General features: G+C 44.2%; 1 protein-coding gene across 3 annotated transcripts in view; it reads left to right on the top strand.

Moving 5' to 3' along the window:
• The first annotated feature begins 587 nt into the window (after nucleotides 1-587).
• The window catches only part of LOC122552087 (transmembrane anterior posterior transformation protein 1 homolog), a 116,898-nt gene continuing 99,650 nt past the window's right edge, over nucleotides 588-17,835 (top strand). For 2 of the 3 annotated variants that reach the window (XM_043694615.2, XM_043694614.2), the window contains exon 1: nucleotides 588-747. In XM_043694615.2, coding sequence (XP_043550550.2) covers nucleotides 603-747 — 145 coding nt within the window. In that variant the 5' untranslated portion in view covers nucleotides 588-602. The remainder of the gene's footprint in view (nucleotides 748-17,835) is intronic. The other variant, XM_043694617.2, reaches the window with a different exon arrangement.

Below are 17,835 nucleotides of genomic sequence, written 5' to 3'. Positions count from 1 at the left end.
TTGAAGTAAATACTCCAGTAAGGTAAGTTTCCTACCTAAAATAACTTAAAGTTAAATATCAATGATCGATTTTGAATTGATAATACGTTTCTCTGCGGTGCCTGCAGTGGAGAAACTTCCATTCGACTCACTTACGTGTAAAGACAAAAATCACATTAACACCAGGTAATTGTTTAACAACTACTTGACGAAGGAACAGCGCTCCAAAAGCTTATACTTTCAAATAAACCTGTTGGGCTATGACTTGCTGTTGTGTGATTTTCAACTTTGTCCACCCCAATTCAACACCGCACCTCCACATCATTACGTATAAAATCACTCACACACAACTATTAAATAGAAGCTAAATAGGAAAGGGAATTTCAAGAGGAAAATGACCTAATCATTTGAATGGATCCTTTTTAATGATCAACCACTGTATTTAGGATAAGGAGTGCATAACCCTAACAAACCTGATCATCTCTGCTCCTGCATCTTCCTTTCCTGGGATTCGGTTTCATGGGGCGGGGCCAGAATGTCCGCACATGCGCGCTCGCCCCCGCTCCAGACAGTCACATGACGGCGGTGTTTGTGTTTTTGTCTCCTCCTCCTCCCGTCAGAAGATGGCGGCGGTGCCGGAAAGTGGAGATAACCGTGAATGTGATGGACGGGGTTTTGATCGCGGTGTCCACTTAGCTGAAACACTGGGCTTTTATGAAGCAAAGGAAGAACCCAAGAAGGACGCGGGGCAAAAACAGAACCTATCGGGTGAGTGTAGTGGAACCGAGCCAAGCCTGATCCCGGCGGAGTGGTTCTGGGTAGCGGCTTGTTGTTTGGGCTGTTCGGAATCACGGGCCTTGTGAGTGGGGAAGGGAAGCGCTGCTAGAAGCTGGACAGAGGGACAGGACGGAGCGGGTCGCACCACCGAAGGCCGTCCGGGGCGAGTGTCTGACACCGTCTCGCTCCTGGTTCCAGGGAAAACCGTTGATATAGCGAGCGCGCGAGTTTGCGCTCGTGCTCAGTCCTTGCGCAGATTGTCCGTCACCCGCTCTCTGACAGCTGTCAATGTCTGTCCATCCACAGGGTCCATCATTCAGGGAGAGGGCAGGGACAGGGGCTTTCCTGTTTGTTATTAGTAGTTCGCAACCTCTACAGACAGACTGACAGCAGCATGTCTCCTGTGTGGGCGCCACTTGTTGCTTTATTCAGTATTTCGATAGGTGTTTCAGGCAAACATTAATCGACTTCAACCCTCAACACTGGTTATTATTTAGAGAGTCATCGAGCGCTGTTTTCTTCTTGGGGACTGTCTGCGTGTGGCTATGCACAATGGAAGATTCTTGGTTTTACAAAACAATCTCATCATAAGCTACAGTTATGCCGTCGCACTGCATAGAAATCTTAAATGATTAATTGTACAGGAAAGTTGATGTATTCTTTTACAAGTAATTGAAAAAGAAGATAAAGTTGGCGCTGTTGAGGACTCTTCAAAAGAAAGTCATTACCAGAATGCAAATGTATTGTACAAAACTCTTGATGTTACTCTATAGAGTCATACAGCATTGAATCAGACTCTCGATCCGACTAGTCCACACCAACCATGTTCCCAAACTAATCTAGTTCAAACTGCCTGCGTTTGGCACATATCCTTCCAACCTTTTCCTGTTTATGTACTTATTCAAATGTATTTTGAACATTGTAACTGTACCTGCATCCACCATGTTCTCTGGTAATTCATTCCACACACTAACTGCTGTCTGCTAAAAGAAAAGTCTTCTTTAAATCTTTCTCCTCTCGCCTTAATCAATGCCCCCTAGTTTTGAACTCACCTGAAGGAAAATACCTTTGCTATTCACTTTATCTATGCCCCTCATGATTTTGTAAACCTCTAAAACCTCAACCTCCAATGCTGCATTGAAAAAAAGAAGTCCTGGCTTATTTTTACAACTTAAACCTTCCATTCTTGACAACATCGTATACCACTTTTATGAGCCCTCTTCAGTTTAATAATATCCTTTCTATAGCAGATAACCAGAATTGCACATTCTGTTCCAGAAGGGACCTCACCAATGACTTGGGAAACCTCAACGTGATGTCCCAATTTCCATACTTAGAAGGTCTGAGTAGTGAAGGCAAGTGTGCTTCTTAACCACCCTGTCAACCTGTGATGCAAATTTCAAAAAATTATGGACCTGAACCCCAAGATACCTCTGTTCTATGACACTACACAGGACCTCACCATTTATTGTATAAGTCCTGCCCTTGTTTGTTTTACCAAAATGCAAAACCTTGCATTTATCCAAATTAAATTCCATCTGCCACTCTACCGTCCATTGACCCAATTGACTAAGATCTCTATGTGATCTTAGACAACCTTCTTCACTGTCCGCTATACCACCAATTTTGGTCTCATCTGCAAACTTACTAACCATGCCTCCTATACTTTTATTAAATCATTTGTATAAATGACAAACAATAGTGGACCCAGTGGAACACCACTGGTCATAGGCCTCCATTCTGTAAAACAACCTCTGTCTGCTACTCTAAAGCCAATTTTATATCCAATTGGCGAGCTCACTCTGAATCCCATCCGATCTAACTTTACTAATTACTCTGCTATGCAGAAACTTATCAAACATTTTAATAGAGTACAAGTAAACAATGTTTACTGCTCTGCCCTCATCAATCTGTTCGGTTATTTCTTCAAAAAACTCAATCAAGTTTGTGAGACACGATTTCCCTTGTGCAAAACCATGCTGACTATCTCTAATCATTCCTCTCCTCTCTAAATACATGTAAATCTTACCTGTCAGAATCATCTCCAACAATGTACTCACCATTGATATCAAACTCACAGTCTATAGTTCCCAGCTTCTCCTTACATCCCATCTTAAATAAAGGCACAACATGAGCCTCCCACTAGCACCTCACCTGTGATTATAGATAATATAAATATTTCTGGTTGTAAGTTTGCTCACTCAGCTGGTAGATTTGTACTCGGACATTTTGTCACCATGCGGGTAACATTATCAATTAGTCTCCAGTGAAGGTTTGGTGTTCTGTCCTGCTTGCTATTTATCTGTCTCGGTTTGTTATGGTAGGTGATACCATTTCTGTTTCTGTTTCTGAGAGATTGGTAAGTGGGGTCAAAATCTATATGTTTGGATGTATTGTCCCAGCCAAACTGGTGCCCCTCTTTGTCTGTGTGTATGGAGTTCAGTGATAGTTGGTCATATATTTTGGTGGCTAGCTACTGCTCATGTATCCTGGTGGCTAGCTTCCTGACTGTCTAACATAATGTTTGTTGCAGACCTTGTAGACTATTTTGTGGTGGTCCTTTAAATTCATCAGGAGCTGTTTCATGTGGTGGTAGGTTTGTGGACCACCATGATGCCTAGGGGCTGAAGTAGTCTGGATGTGATACACACCGATGAAGAGGGATACCAATTCATGTGGGACAATACATCATCCTAGGACAGGCTAAACAAAGATATGCAGGGGAAATCCTAGAGGCCTGGCATTCAAACCAGACATATTAACAAACATATAGATTTGGACCTCATTTACCAAACTCTCAGAAACAGAACTGGAAATGGTATCACCTACCATAACCAACCGAGACAGATAAATAGCAAGCAGGACAGAACACCAGTGCTTCACTAGAGACTCACTGATATGTTAACTAGCGTGGTGATGAAACGTTTGAGAACAAATCTACCAGCTCAGCGAGCAAACTGAGCTACAAATCTTCTCTAAAATCTCAAACAGATATTTCTGTTAGTGGCCCTGCAATTTCCCCCCCTACCTCCCACAACATCCGATACACTTGATCAGGTCCTGGTGATTTATTCACCTTTGTTGTCTAAGACCTCCAGCACTTCCTCTTCTTTAATATGAACTGTTTACAAAACATCAATATTTATTTCCCAGAGTTCTCTAGCCTCCATTTCTTTCTCCACAGTAAAAACTGGTGCAAAATATTCATTTAACATTTCTCCTATCTCCTGAGGTTCAATACAAAGATAACCTTGTTGATCTTTAAGGGGCCCTGCTCTCTCTGTAGTTGATCTTTTGCTCTTAATTTACTTGTAGAATCTTTCTGGATTACCTACCATAACCAACCTTTTCTGCCAAGGCGAGCTCATTTCCTTTCTTTGACTCCCTAATGTCCTGCTTAAGAATGCCACTATACTCTTTATATTCTTCAAGAAATTCATTTGTCTGTATTTAATTTTTTTTTATTCTTGACTAGAACCTCAATATCTTTGTTCATCCATTGTTGCCCAATTTTATCAGCCTTACCATTCACTCAGGAGGAACATAATACCTCTTGTTATCACACTTTTGAAAGCCTCCCACTTGTCAGTTGTCTTTTTACCTGCAAACTGTTTACTGCAATCAACTTTTGAAAGTTCTTACCTCATACCATTAAAATATGCTTGACTCCAGTTAAGAACGTTAACTTTTATGGCAGGATTATGTTTTTTCATAACTATTTTAAAACTAATGGAATTGTGATCACTAGTCCAAAGTGTTCCCCTGCTAATACTTCAGTCACTTGTATCTGCCTTCTTCCCCTACAGAAGGTCAAGTTTTACTCCTTCTCTGGTAGGAACATTTATGTATTACATATTGAACACATTTAACAATTGAATTGAATTTAATTGAATTTATTGTGATGTGTACCGAGGCATGTGAAAAGCTTTGTCTTGTGACCAATACAGGCAGATCACATAGTTAAGTTGCATAGATAGTAAATAATAGGTAAACAGCGGCAAAAACAAAAACACAGGTATAGGCGAATGTTAAGAGTTTGTGAGTCCATTCAGTATTCTAACAACAGTAGGATAGAAACTGTTACAAAACTAGATGGTGCATGTGTTCAGGCTTCTGTACCTTCTCCTAATGGTAGAGGTTGTAAGAAAACATTGCCAGGGTGGGATGGATCTTTGAGAATGCTGGGCGGTTTTTCCTTGACAGCGGGCCTGGTAGATGGATTCCACAGATGAGAGTTGGCCTTTGTGATTGTCCGAGTTCTCCGCTTTCTGTAACCATCTCTGATCTCGAATGGTACAATTGCCATACCAGATGGTGATACATCCAGATGGAATGCTCTCTATGGCACACCTATGAAAGTTAGCAAGTGTATTCGCTGTTATGCCAAATTTCCTCAGCTGCCTGAGGAAGAAGAGACGTTGTTGGGCCTTTGTAACCAGTGCATCCACATGGAGAGTCCAAGAAGGCTTGTTGTGGATGACCACTCCCAGGAGCTTGACTCTCTCCACTCATTCCACCTCTGTGTTGTTTAATGTGTAGGGGAGGCATGAGTAACATCCCGCCAAAAGTCAGTAATGAGTTCCTTGGTTTTACTGGCGTTGAGAGCTAGATTGTTCTCAGTGCACCGTTTTTCCAGGTCTTCCGCCTCCCGTCTGTTGTCTGTTTTGTCGCCATTGGAGATTCGACTGACTATGGTGGTGTCATCAGTGAACTTGTAACTGGCATCAGTCTGGTATTTGGCAACGCAATCGACTTCCTCACCATCCAAACCTTTAACACTATGGCAGTCCTAGTCAATGTTTGGAAAATTAAAATTCCCTACTATTACAACCTTATCATTCTTATGTGTATCTGACATCTCTGTACATATTTGCTCCCCAATTTTTCTCTGACAATTGGGGATCCTATAGTACAGTCCCATCAATGTGATCATTCCTTTCTTATTTCAACCAATATTTTTTGACTGACGATTCATCAGAAATATCCAAAGTACAGTAGTAATGTTTACCTTTATCAAAAACACCATCTCTTTCCCCCCCCCCATCCCCTTTCTATCCTTCCTGGAACATTGAGCTGTCAGTCCTGTGCTTCTCTCAGCCAAGTTCCCATATTAGCTATGATGTTCATGTTTCAATACATGCCCTGAGTTCACCAGCTTTACTTGTAACATCCCATGCATTGAAATAATGTGATCTTAGACAACCTTCTTCACTGTCCGCTATACCACCAATTTTGGTCTCATCTGCAAACTTACTTTCATCAAAGTTACCTCGTTCTGTGACCTGCTCTTGTCTGTCTTTTCTCATTCAGAAACATCCTCATCTATCTTTCTCTTTTCACTGTTACTTAGGAACCCCCCAACCCCCCCAACCCTGATGGTTTATAGGCTGTTAATCTTTCAATCATTTCAGGAGTTTTAGTTTTCATCACTATATTGATGTGTTCTGTTCATGACTGGCAGACAATTCTTGTCATTTTGGACTTTACAATTTCTTTTTTTCTGCATATAATCATCTAAGTTATTAAATGTACTGAATTTAGAATTATTTAATCAGCAACATTTCTGAACCTATTTGTTTTGGTAACCAGACAAGCTTCCCACTGCAGTCACCCTCATAAAATTAATCATAAAGTCTTTATTTATATTATCAAAACAATTGAAACCACTTGGATTAAGTGTCATTATTATTTGTTTTTGACCTGTATACCATAGTTTGAACATATGCTTTGATCTAAATATGTATTTGCAGAATAATTAATTGATACTCTTCTACTCTCAACTTCTTGAGATGAAATTTAGTTTCATTTTCATGTTTGTTTTTCTTTATTTTCAGACTAGATAGTTAAGGATTTTTTAAACTACAAATTGGGCTGAAAGACATAGGAGCAGAAGTATGCCAATTGGCCCCACTGAGTTGGCTCTCCCACTCAATGAAATCAAACCCTAACACTATCCCAAAGTGGCACTGCCACTTTGAAAATGTCCCGTTTATACCAACTTTGTATCTTCTATTAGTTAGCCAATCCTCTATCCATGTTAGTATGCTGCTTCCAACACCATGGACTCTTAATTTATTAAGTGGGCTTACGCGTGCTATTTTGTGAAATACCTTTTCGAAATTCAAAAATATTACATTAATGGTTCCTCTTTATGTGCCTGATTGTTAACTTATCAAAGAAGTGTCATAAATTTCGTCAGACGTGACAACCCTTTTATGATGCCATGCAAACTCTACTCGATCATGTGTTTCTAAATGCTTTCCTCTTACATCCTTTATACAAAATGCTAACATATTGTCATGTAAGTAATTTTTTTTTTAAAATCTGACTTGTATACATCCAGCTTTCATTTGTAGGTCTTTCTGTCTTCTAACAGATTATTATTTAGTTTTTCATTTGCTTAATTGCTGAAAACCTTGAAAGAAACTTCAGCTTCTAACTGAGCATAGTGTGTTGACTGCAAGAGTTGGATAACCTTTCTTGCATTAACTGCATAAATCATTGTTAAGATTTGGACATTTTCCAATGTATCTTGCTTTGCTTGTGCCAAATACAAATGACATTTGCCGCGTACGCTTGTGCTGTCAGTGTTCAGAAATATGACCATGTACAGGGAGCAATTTGGATGAAAGTCTACAAAATGTGAACAATAATCATCTAATGTTTCTGATCAGTTCACATATTGGATATAGGAAAAGTTGCATTGTGATAGCTTCTTGATAGAGGATCATTCAATGTTACTTTTCTAGCTCTATATTATAAAGTATTTTATAAAATTAGCAGGAGCAAGAGCAATCTCTATTAAATTACAAAACTGTTAAGTCACATTCTGCTTTAAAATATGGCTGTTGTTAAGTCCAAGTCATTCACATAGTCACTTGGCCTAACCTCTTAATATCTGGTTATAATTATGTAATTGGGTAGTCAGGTAGACCCACTTCGTAGCAGTCTCAGTGTGTATACAGGAGACTAAATGTAACATGCTTTCAAATTCCAGTTGAGATGAATGTCAAAAAAGTTTGTGTCTCAAATGAATATAGATGTTATTCATAGGCTTATTATTATTAGCTTCTTTTTTTCCAGAAATTTTCACTTGTTAATCCTATTCAGGAGAAGTTCAACCTGTGAGAATCTCCTTTAGGAACCTTCGAAGTGTTTGCAGTTATTTAGCTCTGTCTTGTTGTAACCACATGTATTGTCTGTAGTTTAGCGTCACACTCTTGCCTCTAAGTCAGAATGTTCTGAGTTCAAGTCCCACTTGATTTGAGCACAAAATCTAGACTGTAGGAATCTAGGAGTATAAGGACACAGAACTTATGCTGCAGCTATACAAAACTCTGGAAGGAGTACAGTGTAGGTATGTTATATATTACATTCGTCCTGCATGTTGTGGGTATGGGCTCTTTTGTCCTTTTGTTGTCGCTGGTAAAGTTTGGCTGTGGGTTTGTGTGCTGTCATTATTCCCAGAAGACATAGGAGACATATGTAGACAGGCCAACAAGGGGCAAAGCCACATTAGATTTGGTACTGGGTAATGAGCCCGGGCAGGTGTTAGACTTGGAAGTAGGTGAGTACTTGGTGATAGCGATCACAATTCTGGTATGTTTACTTTAGTGATAGAAAGGGATAGGTGTATACCACTGGGCAAGAGTTACAGCTGGGGGAAAGGCAATTACGATGCGATTAGGCAAGATTTAGGAAGCACAGGATGGAGAAGGAAACTGCAGGGGATAACCCCGCCCCTTCACCGATCGCCATCACCATGCCCAACCCCGCCCCCACGCCGATCTCCGTCCCCGCCCCAGGCCTAACCCCGCCCCCACACCCAGTTCCAGCCCCACACCAGTCCTAGCTCCCAGCCCTGCCGTGTTTTCACCATCCCTCCAGACCTACCCCTCTCTGAGGATGAAAGATCAGTCCTCAGCAGAGGCCTCATCTTCATTCCCCTACACACTCTGATTAATGAGTTCAACACGCGGCGTGACATCGAACAATTCTTCCGCCGCCTTCGCCTCCGCCTACTTCTTCAACCAAGACTCTCGCCCACCCTCTGACGACCCCTTCTCCCGCCTCCAACACACCCCATCCACCTGGACACCCCTGGCCTCCTACCTGCTCTCGACCTCTTCATAGCCAACTGCCGCCGCGATATTAACCACCACCTGAACTCTCCCACCCCTCTCACCCACTCCAAACTCTCACCCTCAGAACGCGCAGCCCTCCACTCCCTCCGTTGCAACCCCAACCTCGCCATCAAACCAGCAGACAAGGGAGGCGCGGTAGTAGTTTGGCGCACCGACCTTTACACCGCTGAGCCAAACGCCAGCTCACAGATACCTCCTCCTACTGCCCCCTTGACCATGACCCCACCACCAAACCATCATCTCCCAGACCATCCATAACCTCGTCACCTCGGGGGATCTCCCATCCACCGCCTCCAACCTCATAGTCCCACAACCCTGCACCACCCGCTTCTACCTCCTGCCCAAAATCCACAAACCTGACTGCCCCGGCCGACCCATTGTCTCCGCCTGCTCCTGCCCCACCGAACTCATCTCCGCATACCTTGACACGGTCCTGTCCCCCTTAGTCCAAGAACTCCCCACCTACGTTCGGGACACCACCCATGCCCTCCACCTCCTCCATGATTTTCGCTTCCCCGGTCCCCAACGCCTTATCTTCACCATGGACATCCAGTCCCTGTACACCTCCATCCCCCATCACGAAGGACTCAAAGCCCTCCGCTTCTTCCTTTCCCGCCGAACGAACCAGTACCCTTCCACTGACACCCTCCTTCGACTGACTGAACTGGTCCTCACCCTGAACAACTTCTCTTTCCAATCCTCCCACTTCCTCCAAACGAAAGGAGTAGCCATGGGCACCCGCATGGGCCCCAGATATGCCTGTCTCTTCGTAGGATATGTGGAACAGTCCATCTTCCGCAACTACACTGGCCCCAACCTCCACCTTTTCCTCCACTACATCGATGACTGTATCGGCGCCGCCTCGTGCTCCCACGAGGAGGTTGAACAGTTCATCCACTTCACCGACACCTTCCACCCCGACCTCAAATTCACCTGGACAGTCTCAGATTCCTCCCTCCCCTTCCTCGACCTTTCTATTTCTATCTCAGGCGACCGAATCAACATGGACATCTACTATAAACCGACCGACTCCCACAGCTACCTGGACTACACCTCCTCCCACTCTGCCCCCTGTAAAAACGCTATCCCATTCTCCCAATTCCTTCGTCTCCGCCGCATCTGCTCCCAGGAGGACCAGTTCCAAAAACGTACAATCCAGATGGCCTCCTTCTTCAAGGACCGCAATTTCCCCCCCGACGTGGTCGACGATGCCCTCCAACGCATCTCTTCCACTTCCCGCTCCTCCGCCCTTGAGCCCCGCCCCTCCAACCAACACCAGGACAGAACCCCACTGGTCCTCACCTACCACCCCACCAATCTCCATGTACAGCGCATCATCAGCCGTCATTTCCGCCACCTCCAAACAGACCCCACCACCAAGGATATATTTCCCTCCCCTTCCCTATCAGCATTCCGTAAAGACCACTCCCTCCGTGACTCCCTCGTCAGATCCATACCCCCCACCAACCCAACCTCCACTCCCGGCACCTTCCCCTGCAACCGCAGGAGGTGCAAGACTTGAGCCCACACCTCCCCCTCACCTCCCTGCAAGGCCCCAAAGGAAACTTCCATATCCGCCACAAATTCACCTGCACCTCCACACACATCATCTATTGCATCCTCTGCACCCAATGTGGCCTCCTCTATATTGGGGAGACAGGCCGCCTACTTGCGGAGCGTTTCAGAGAACATCTCTGGGACACCCGGACCAACCAACCCAACCACCCTGTGGCTCAACACTTCAACTTCCCCTCCCACTCCACCAAGGATATGCAGGTCTTTGGACTCCTCCATCGCCAGACCACAACAACACGACGGTTGGAGGAAGAGCGCCTCATCTTCCGCCTAGGAACCCTCCAACCACAAGGGATGAACTCGGATTTCACCAGTTTCCTCATTTCCCCTCCCCCCACCTTGTCTCAGTCAAATCCATCGAACTCAGCACCGCCTTCCTAACCTGCAATCTTCTTCCTGACCTCTCCGCCCCCACCCCAGTCTGACCTATCACCCTCACCTTGACCTCTTTCCACCTATCGCATTTCCGACGCCCCTCCTGCAAGTCCCTCCTCCCTACCTTTTATCTTAGCCTGCTGGACAAACTTTCCTCATTCCTGAAGAAGGGCTTATGCCCGAAACGTCAATTCTCCTGTTCCCTGGATGCTGCCTGACCTGCTGCGCTTTTCCAGCAACACATTTTCAACTGCAGGGCATAGGCACATTAGAAATGTGGAGCTTATTCAAGGAAAAGCTACTGTGTGTCCTAGATAAGTATGTACCTGTCAGGCAGGGAAGAAGCTGTAGAGCGCGGGAGCCATGGTTTACGAAGGAAGTGGAATCTCTGGTCAAGGGGAAGAAGAAAGTTTATGTTAGGATGAGATGTGAAGGCTCAGGGCGCTTGAGGGTTACAAGGTAGCCAGGAAAGGCCGAAATAGAGAGGAACCAGGAGGAGACATGAGAAGTTGTTGGCAGATAGGATCAGGGTAAACCCTAAGGTGTTCTATAGGTATTTAAGGAATCAAAGAATGGCCATAATCTTACTCTCATCAATCAAGGATAGTAGTGGGAAGTTGTGTGTGGAGTCAGAGCAGATAGGGGAAGCACTAAATGAATATTTTTCAACAGTATTCACTCTAGAAAGCGACAATGTTGTCGAGGAGATTACTGAGATACAGGCTACTGGACTAGGTGTGATTGAGGTTCACAAGGAGGGGGTATTAGAAATCCTGTAGAGTGTGAAAATAGATAAGTCCCCTGAGCTGGATGGGATTTATCCTAGGATCCCTGGGAAGCCAGGGAGGAGATTGCCGATCCTTTGGCATTGATCTTTAAATCGTTATTGTCAACAGGAATAGCGCCAGAAGACTGGAGGATAGCAAATGTGGTTCCCCTGTTCAAGAAGGGGAGTAGAGACAATCCTGGTAATTTTAGACCAGTAAGCCTTACTTCAGTTGTTGGTAAAGTGTTGGAAAAGATTATAAGAGAGAGGATTTATAATCATCTAGAAAATAATAATTTGATTAGGGATAGTCAGCACGGTTTTGTGAAGGGTAGGTCGTGCCTCACAAACCTTATTGAGTTCTTTTGAGAAGGTGACCAAACAGGTAGATGAGAGTAAACTGGTTGATGTGGTGAATATGGATTTCAGCAAAGCATTCGATAAGGTTCCCCACAATAGGCTATTGTACAAAATGCGGAGGAATGGAATTGTGGGAGATATAGCAGTTTGGATCAGTAATTGGCTTTCTGAAAGAAGACAGAAGGTGGTGGTTGATGGGAAATGTTCATCCTGGAGTCCAGTTACTAGTGGTGTACCGCAAGGGTCGGTGTTGGGTCCACTGCTGTTCGTCATTTTTATAAGCGACCTGGATGAGGGCATAGAAGGGTGGGTTAGTAAATTTGCAGACGACACGAAGGTCAGTGGAGTTGTGGATAGTGACGAAGGATATTGTAGGTGACAGAGAGACACAGATAAACTGCAGAGCTGGGCTGAGAGGTGGCAAATGAAGTTTAATGCGGACAAGTGTGAGGTAATTCATTTTGGTTGGAGTAACCGGAATGCAAAGTACTGGACTAATGGTAAGATTCTCGGTAGTGTAGATGAGCAGAGAGATCTCGGTGTGCAGGTACACCGATCCTTGAAAGTTGCCACCCAGGTTGACAGGGTTGTTAAGAAGGCATATAGTGTTTTAGCTTTTATTAATAGAGGGATCGAGTTCCGGAACCATGAGGTAATGCTACAGCTGTACAAAACACTAGTGCGGCCGCAATTGGATTATTGTGTACAATTCCGGTCACCACATTATAAGAAGGATGTGGAAGCTTTGGAAAGGGTGCAGAGGAGATTTACTAAGATGTTGCCTGGTATGGAGGGAAGGTCTTATGAGGAAAGGCTGAGGGACTTGAGGCTGTTTTCATTAGAGAGAAGAAGGTTGAGAGGTGACTTAATAGAGACATATAAGATAATCAGAGGGTTAGATAGGGTGAACAGGGAGAGCCTTTTTCCAAGAATGGTGACGGCGAGCACGAGGGGGCATAGCTTTAAATTGAGGGGTGATAGACATAGGACAGATGTCAGAGGTAGTTTCTTTACTCAGAGAGTAGTAAGGGTATGGAATGCTTTGCCTGCAACGTTAGTAGATTCGCCAACTTTAAGTACATTTAAGTCGTCATTGGACAAGCATATGGACGTACATGGAATAGTGTAGGTTAGATGGGCTTCAGATTGGTATGACAAGTCGGCGCAACGTCGAGAACTGAAGGGCCTGTACTGCGCTGTAATATTCTATGTTCTATGAGTCTCGTTTTTAGTTCTGAGACGTTTCTAAGGTGGGGTAGGTCCTTTTTTTTTAAAAAGAAAAGGAGGAACACCTATGCAAAGTCTTTGCCAATAATGGGTATCCTATCAGCTTCATCTGCCAATGATGGTGGGGGGGGGGAATTTGGTGATAGGTGGGAAGGAAGATGGACAGGTGGGACAGTTCAAGAGGGCAATGCCAAGTTGCAGGGTTGGATCTGGGATAAGGTAGGAAGACAGGAGATGAGGAAACTGGTGACATCGACGTTGATGTCGTGTGGTTGGAGGGTCTCAAGGGGGAAGATGAGGCGTTCTTTGTCCAGGCATTGGGTAGCTAGAATTTGACTGTGAAGGTGGCCCAGGACTTGCATGGCGGAGGAGTTGAAGTGGTCGGCCACAGGGTGGTGGGGTTGTTTGGTGCGTGCATCCCATAGATGGTCCCTAAAACTTTCTTGAAGTTGGCATCCTGTGTCCCCAATGTGGAGGAGACCACATCAAGAACAACGGACAGAGTAGTTGAGGTGTTTGGATGGGCAGGAACATCTCTGCTGGATGTGAAAGGATCCTTTGGGGTTTTGGATGGAGGTGAGGGGGGAGATCTGTGCACAGGTTTTACACCTCTTGCGTTGGCAAGGGAAGGTGTCAGGAGTGGAGGGTGGGTTGATAGGGGTGCGATGACCTAACAAGGAAGTTGTGGAGGGAATTGTCTCTGCGGAATGCTAGTCGGTATGGGGAGGGAAATGTATCTGTGACGGTGGGGTCTGACTATAGAAATGGCAAAGGATGATGCGTTGTATCTGGAGATTGGTGGGGTGGAAGGTGAGGACTGGGGGTGTTCTGTCCTTGTTGCGGTTGGAGGGAAGGGGTTCAAGGGCGGAGGTGGGGAAAGTGGAAGAGATGCGCTGGAGGACATTGTTGAGCACCTGGTAGGGGGAATTGCGGTCCTTGAAGTAGGAGGTCATCTGGGATGCTCTGGAGTGGAATTGCACCCACGGAGGAGGTTGAACAGTTCATCAACTTCACAAACCCTCTATCCCTTACTCACTAATCCCCCATTTCCGCCATATCTGTTCCGAGGAGGAGCAAATTCACTCCAGAACATCCCAGATGGCGTCCTATTTCAAGGGCCGCATTTCCCCTCTCACATGCTCAACAATGCCCTCCAGTGCATCTCCTCCACTTTCCGCAACTGAGCCCTTGAACCCCTCCGCTCCAACTGCAACAAGGATAGAACCCCCTGGTCCTCACCTTCCACCAGTCTTCGGATACAGAACATCATCTTCTGCCATTTCTGTCACCTGCAGTAAGACCCCACCACCAGAGATATATTTTCCTCAGCATTCGGCAGAGATCATTCCTTCCGCTACTCCCTCGTTAGGTTCATGCCCTCACCCTCCACTCCTGGCACCTTCTCTTGCCACTGCAAGAGGTGTAAAACCTGCACCCACATCTCTCCCCTCCCCTCCATCTAAGGCCCCAAAGGATCCTTCCACATCCGGCAGAGATTTCCCTGCACATCCAACATCTCCTCTACGGTGTCCGTTGCTCTTGATATGATCTCTTCTACAGTGGGGAGACAGGACACCAACTCACGAAATGTTTCAGAGAATATTCTCGGACACACGTAACAAACAATATTACCACCCTGTGGTCGACCACTTCAACTCCCCCTCCCACTCCGCCAATGACATGCAAGTCCTGGGCCTATTCCATCACCAAATCCAAGCCACCTGATGCCTGGAGGAAAAATGCCTCATCTTCTTCTGCCTTAGGACCCTCCAACCACACAGCATCAATGTCAATTTCACCAGATTCCTCATCTCCACCTCATCTCCACCCCCTCCACCCCCCATTTCATCCCATTTCCATCCCTCCAACTCAGCACCACCCTCTTGAATGGTCCCACCTGTCCATCTTCCTTCGCACCTATCTGCTCCACCCTCCACCCTGACCTATCACTATCCTCCCCCACCTGCATCCACTTATCGCCTTCTCAAGTATCTTCTCCCAGCCCCACCCCAACCCCCACTTCTATTTATCTCTCAGCCCCCTTCTGCACTCCTGATGAAGCGCTTATGCCTAAAACATTGATTCTCCTACTCCTCAGATGCTGCCTGACCTGTTGTGCTTTTCCAGCGCCACACATTTCAACTGTGCCCTCAACTTCTGATACTCTGATTCAGGAATCAGGGACACCGCTGCCTCCTTATCCCTTCCATTTTTACTGTCTTCCCCTCCACTTTGTGAAGAATCCCACAAACTATCCGTTTCACCCCAATACATTTAACTGAGACTTTACTGACTCTAGGCTTTCTTCTTCCACAGATTCAGCTGACTTCCTGTGTATCCCCTGTCTGGTGGCATGTACCTTATGTCTTGTCCGCAGGGCTGTTTCTCTCTGACTCTCCTTTTCTTAGGTTGTACGCAGCAATTTCAGGCAGTACAACCTACTTACTTAACAGCTGCAGCACTGGAATTCTCGAGTCCAACACGTTGACTCCTTATGGCCACTTAGCCATATCGGCGGCATTCTGTGGTTGGTACACACTCTGCTGCGTTTCCACTGCTTGATGCACCCAGACATCATCACTGGCAGCCAACTCCATCAAGGTAACAATTTCAAAAACTGCCTTGAAATCCTGGTATCTCCTTGTTAGTAGCTTCTGATGTGTTGGAGGCCACAAACTCAATGGTCCCACAACGCATCTTGGAGGAACCCTCTGAACTCACAACATTCTGCTAACCTCTTTAAGGCATAGAAAATGTTCCCTCACTTGAGTGATTGATCTGCTAAGGGCTTGATATACTTTCTATTTTATCTCTAAATTATAGCACCTGTACTTATTAATTTTAATGTTGTTTGGCAAGTTTTAGTTATTCTTCATTGAAATGAACATATATAAATAGTTTGATAAATTGTGGCAAATTTATAATCTCAGATTTCACATGAACAAAATCTGTTAGTTTAGGTTCATTGCATTGATATTGGCATTGAGCTAATTATTGACATTGCCTTGTCAGTTACTCAAGTTAATCTGTATAGTACAGTAAATTTCTGGAATGGGACGATTAGTTCTTCTGTGTATTGTTCATCTTGTTTTTGATATTTACTAAACTAGCTTTTTAACTTGGTGATTAATAGTTTTACCCACACCAATAAACTTGAGGTAGCTTAATTGCTTGATTTATAAATCGATTCAGTCAGCAAGCACTTTAGGTGATAATCTGTGTTTTGTGGAAAAAAGAAGCTATATTTCTTGTCAGAAATGTCTGAGTAATATCTTAAGCAGTGCCTGTGCTCTTTTTCCTCCTTTTTTTTCCTATTAAAATGCATGATTAATATGTTCATCAAAATCAAACAATAGTTTGTTTAAATTTGTCGTGCATAACTTGTTTTGAATGTTCTATTTCAGATTTAAATATCATTTGAAATGAGTTTTCTTTTTAAAGCTTGAATCTTTTATGCAACATGTTTTGCTCCTATTTAAACTGTTATGAATAATTACTTTCAAATTGCATTTGCTGAGTTTGCAAGATAACTTTTTAAGTCAGTCATACAGCAGGAAACAGACCCTTCAATCCAATTGTCCATGCCAATCAGGTTTCCTAAACTGAAGTAATCCCATTTGCCTGCATTTCACCCATACCCCTATAAAGCTTTCCTATCCATGTGTCTGTTCAAATGCCCTTTAATGTTGCTGTAATTGTACTTGCCTCTACCACTTCCACTGGCAGCTCATTTCATATACGTACTACCCTCACTGTGAAAAGGTTGCCTCTCAGATCCCTGTTAAATCTTCCCCCTCTCACCTTAAACCTCTACCCACTAGTTTTGGACTATCCTAATCTGGGGAAAAGACTGGCTATTCACTTTATCTGTGCCCCTCATGATTTTATAAACCTCTAAAAGGTTAGCCTTCAGCCTTCTACGCTCCAGAGGAAAAACGTCTTAGCCTATCCACTCAGACATTCTACTCTCCATAACAACCTTGCATATCTTCTGCACCCTTTCAAGCTTCACATTCTTCCTTTAGGTGGGTTACTGGAATTGATCAAGATCCCATTGTACTCATAGATAATCTTCTTCACTGACCACTATACCAATAATTTTGGTGTCATCTGCAAACTGACTAACCATGCTTTCTATACTCTCGTCCAAATCGTTTATATAAATGATGAACAACAGCGGAGACAGCATCGATCCTTGCATCACACTACTGGCCATAGGCCTCCAGTCTGAACAACAACACTCTGTTTCTTACTGTCAAGTTAATTTTGTATACAATAGGTTTGCTCTCCCTGGATCCCATGTGATCTAACCTAACTAATTAGTCAACCATACGGAAAGTTATTGAAGGCCTTGGTAAAGTCCATGTAGACAATGTCTAACACACTGCTTTCATCTGTCTTCTCAGTAACCTCTTCAACAAATTCAACCATTTGTGAGACAAGATTTCCAATGCAGAAAGCCATGTTGACTATCCCTAATTAGTCCTCGCCTTTTCAAATACATGTAGATCCTGTGTCTCAGAAATTCCTCCAACAACATATCCACCACTGATTTTAGACTCACTAGTTTGTAAGTTCCCTGGCTTTTTCTTTAAGTCTTTCCTAAATAATGGTCCACCAATGGCCATTCTC

This window comes from Chiloscyllium plagiosum, unplaced genomic scaffold (assembly GCF_037043375.1).
Source record: "Chiloscyllium plagiosum isolate Xiang-an unplaced genomic scaffold, Cpla_swu_hap1 HiC_scaffold_1, whole genome shotgun sequence".
Taxonomy (NCBI): domain Eukaryota; kingdom Metazoa; phylum Chordata; class Chondrichthyes; order Orectolobiformes; family Hemiscylliidae; genus Chiloscyllium; species Chiloscyllium plagiosum.
Note: the sequence above shows the minus strand (reverse complement) of the source record. Positions and strands in the feature narration are given on the sequence as shown.